This window comes from Rhamphochromis longiceps, linkage group LG15 (assembly GCF_057381845.1).
Source record: "Rhamphochromis longiceps isolate RC_006_pf linkage group LG15, R_longiceps_female_GT1.1, whole genome shotgun sequence".
NCBI classification, from domain to species: domain Eukaryota; kingdom Metazoa; phylum Chordata; class Actinopteri; order Cichliformes; family Cichlidae; genus Rhamphochromis; species Rhamphochromis longiceps.
Genome location: NC_140571.1, coordinates 34,434,362 through 34,438,221, shown reverse-complemented (window position 1 = coordinate 34,438,221; position 3,860 = coordinate 34,434,362). Strand labels below are relative to the sequence as shown.

At 35.5% G+C, this 3,860-nt stretch overlaps 1 protein-coding gene across 2 annotated transcripts; it reads right to left on the bottom strand.

Moving 5' to 3' along the window:
• Nucleotides 1-1,421: 1,421 nt before the first annotated feature.
• On the bottom strand, nucleotides 1,422-3,557 carry LOC146652993 (uncharacterized). Of its 2 annotated transcripts, none has more exons than XM_085382065.1 (5): nucleotides 3,524-3,557; nucleotides 3,162-3,385; nucleotides 2,861-3,032; nucleotides 2,556-2,683; nucleotides 1,422-2,067 (listed from the first exon to the last, which is right to left on the bottom strand). In XM_085382065.1, the coding sequence occupies exons 1-5, from the start codon at nucleotides 3,540-3,542 to the stop codon at nucleotides 1,750-1,752; spliced, it is 861 nt and encodes a 286-aa protein (XP_085238191.1). In that variant the 5' UTR covers nucleotides 3,543-3,557; the 3' UTR covers nucleotides 1,422-1,749. The 2 variants fall into 2 exon arrangements, with proteins under 2 accessions (XP_085238191.1, XP_085238192.1); XM_085382066.1 differs by having other exon boundaries at nucleotides 2,556-2,649; nucleotides 2,863-3,032.
• Nucleotides 3,558-3,860: the final 303 nt, after the last annotated feature.

Below are 3,860 nucleotides of genomic sequence, written 5' to 3'. Positions count from 1 at the left end.
TGCAAAGAAATTTGGAAAAACACCATCATCAGCTTGTCCGCTGTGGCTGACGACGCAAATAGCAGCTGTGCTTGAGTTGGAGATCAGTGAAGCCAGTCTCTTTGTAGATGTATTGTCACCAGAAAAAAAAAAAATCTGCTTCTTCCTCAGGCAGGCCTGTGCTACAATTACTGATGAAAGACCCCATCTGAAGATGACACTGATTTAACAAGCAGCCTCAAATGAAAAAGTGCTGTACTGAATGATAAATAGAAAGGTATTAAAGAGGTAAATCTGTCAGAGAAGGTATTTGTCCTTGAGCCCAGATACACACACTGTCTGCTGTATGCATGTGGCCGATAGTAAGAAATCTCATTGTCAAAAACAGAAAACTTTCTACACTCATACACTTGTTAACAAAAAAAGACTCTAGTATTGTCTCTCTCATCAAATATATGTGCATTCAGTTTTCATTAGCACTATCACAGCTTAAAAGTCAAACATTCACTGAAAATTCTTTCTCATTTTAAGAAAATAGAAACACCACAGCTGGAGTGGTGTCCTAATTAATTGATGAGATGAGAAGCATAACACATGAAACACTAATTAAAAGTTCCAGGCACCATGTGCTGCCTATATGCATTTGCAGACTTTATTGTTCACAAGCAAGTTGATTCAAACCCTGATTCTGGGTTACTGAGAAGTGCAGTATAATAACATGAAAGACAGTTAAAATGGCAGGTAACATAATTGGAAAAACATCTTTACTGCCTGCGCTGTTTACCTTATAGATTAATAAATATACACATTCCACCATTTTAATAAATGTTTTACAGACTCATGGATGGATGGGTCGATAGATGGATGTTTGTATGGAAATTAAATACATGTTAAAGAAATTAATTTCCAATAGAGCCTCTAAGGAAAGGGTTACTCAAAAAGGTTTGTATGGAAATTTTTACACAGTAAAATTCACTGAGTAAATTTTACTCAAATTGAAAAAAAATTTACTCTAAAAAAGACAGTATTTGGTCCCAGTCTAAATGGAGTAAAGTTTACTCTTACGGTAGAGTTAAACTTTCAGAGTTAAATCTACTCTATTCACTGCAAATATTTTAATACACATGATGATAATTTACTCAGTTTAGTATAAAATAAAAACAACTCCACCCTAATTTTACTCTGAGTAGAACAGAATTTTACTCTACATAGTATTTTATTCTAAATAGAGCAGAATTTTTCTCAGAATTGAATTCTAATTTATTTCAAATAGAACAACATTTTCACTCCAAATAGAATTTAAATTTTACATACAACTAAATTTTACTCTAAATAGAATTAAAAGAAGAAAAATATGTGACTTTATTTCGCCCTCTATGTATTATCATTCACTGCAAGGTACAATAAATAAATCAGAAATTATTTATATTTTAACAGCCACCTTTATTGTTCACAGGAAACAGTATGGTACAATATAAAAACTGGAATCACTATCACTGTATGACACCTGTAAATCAAATGCTTTACAACAGAAAAGCTCTTCAACACAAATTACATGAGGTCCATCTCTTGTACACAAAACTTGAACCCAGAAAATGTGCCATAAACTTGAGCACAACCAAACTGGCCACATTTAAGACGAAGAGTCTTACCAGAACAGAGTCCATGGATCACTTTGAAATGCTTTATCAAGGAATTAGCATTTGTCTGGGACCTCTTGCAAATGAAACAAAACATTCCAGCTCAACACTCTTAGTAGAAAAAAAAAATTCAACGCAGCATCCGAGCCCTCAACTCTGCAACCCTAGGATTCACTTGGGTTGTATCAACATCTATCTCGTAAATGGTGGTCTGCAGGAAGTTGTACATATTGACCAGATCGTGGTCATATGACGTACCAAAGACAAAGTGAGCTTTGAAAAGCTCATCAAAACAAGCAAGAGAGCCTGGTGACTTACAAGGGACTGCATGTTTGTCTATCACAATGAAGTACTTGTGAATCACATTCCTCTGAGTGCCCACTGCAAGAAGGTATGGTTGAAGGCTCTCTGTGATGCCATCGAGATGCCCCTGGATGCTAGTTCCCGTCTGTGACACAAAGACAGATAAACGTTCCAACATGATAAGACTTCGGTTAAAAAACAAGAAGCTGACAGAATTAAGGACAGATACAAAACAGACAACACTAGTTCAATTTTAACTACTAGCTTGTCAAAACTAGTATCTGTTATCTGTATATCTACAAAAATCTATATGCAGATATAATCTATATAAATATGTTAATTACCATGACAGTTAATTTGTTGAAATTGTAGCATTTCTATTTACAATGAACTTAAAGTTTGGAATGACTTGTTGTTTGTGTACTTTACTCAAGTGATAAAAGAAATGTGTGATGTTGCAAATACAGCCTACATATGGTTGTGGAAGACATAAAGGCTGCTTGACTGAGCTGTATACATCTCTTGGTAATGACTAAATTCATAGTTGTATTTAAACATACACCTTTTAGTTCATCTGAAATATTGTTATCAATGTAAATATAACTAGTTATGTTTCCTTTACTGTAACTTTACCTTGACAAACTTGACAAGATGGTCACAGGCTTGTCTGGCTGAGAGCTTTCCTGGTCTCTTGCGGCCATGAGGTGATGGTGGTAACAGGTGTACAAGGATCAAAATGGATGACATATCACTGTCCCATCCTGGAAACACAAGTAAATTGGAAACAATAATTAGCTGCCAAAACACGTTATCTGCAACTGTGTTAACACTTACATTATAAAGTTTTGAAAAAAAAAAAGCGACAGCAGGTGACGGTGTTACACTTTCAAATGCTCCAATTAAAACACAACAATAAAATTCCATTTATTTTATCTCACCATTTTCCACTTCTATTGTGCATTCAGCATTTTGCACAAGGTACTGAAGGTCATCTGATTGCGTGAGACTACGGCTTTGTTTGAGGACTTTCTGCTTGTAGATAGTGGGCCACTTCTCCAGGAACTTCACAGAGGTGGCTTCATCGAACATCAAAGTAAAATCTTGTTCAATCTGCAGAAGAGATGAAATTAAGTTTTTGAAACTCCTTGTATCAAACAACTTTTATGCTCACTTTTTTCTCAGATGCACCTCAACTTATAAATGTAACAGTGAGGGAAGTTGAAGGTAAGATAAACATACTAATCCTCCTATATCCAGGAATCTTGGGAAGTCCAAAAAGATATCAGATGACTTCACTGGATCATGAATCATATTTTGGCGATAGTTGAAGGTCTGCTTCATCTTCATCATAACAATTCCTTCATCAGCTGTATGTTTCATCAGTGCAATAGCCTCAGAACACAAGCTGTCTGTCATTAGGCAGTTGTCTTCTCTGAAACAGTCTCTATCAGATGTTGGGCCCCCTAACAGTGGATATGAATAAGACAAAAAAGTGACACCGTGTCCTACAAGGCTTGAGAACTCAGCTAGAATTTTCATGCATGCAGTTTAGTCTCCAGATGAGTGAGACTTGAATTATAACTACTAACAATATCACATACCCATTTGCGTTTTTGACATTCTGGGAGTCTTGTTTTGTCCATTAGAAGCTTCCTTTTGGATAAACTTCAATCTCCAAGCCAAATACCCACTCCCATCTTCTGCATTGTAAAAATGCTCCTAAAATTAAATGAAATATTTTAATTAACATGTTAAAATATATTTACACTTTCAATCTGAAAATTGCAGCAATTGAGCTCCCTTGCTCGGGACTGGAGCGCTGAACTCTAAAGGGATTTAAATAATGAGAGTTAAGAAAAGGCAGCACAGAGGAAAGTCCTGCGAAAAGAAAAACATCTTCAGCTTTACTCAATCCAGAGCCAAACTGTTAAGTAAATT

Excerpts from the sequence above, each read along its gene's own strand:
- LOC146652993 (XM_085382065.1), bottom strand. Across the intron at positions 3,033-3,161 it reads TCCTGGATATAGGAGGATTA|ATTGAACAAGATTTTACTTT; the intron begins GTATGTTTATCT and ends TCTCTTCTGCAG. Across the intron at positions 2,684-2,860 it reads CACAATAGAAGTGGAAAATG|GATGGGACAGTGATATGTCA; the intron begins GTGAGATAAAAT and ends TTGTGTTTCCAG.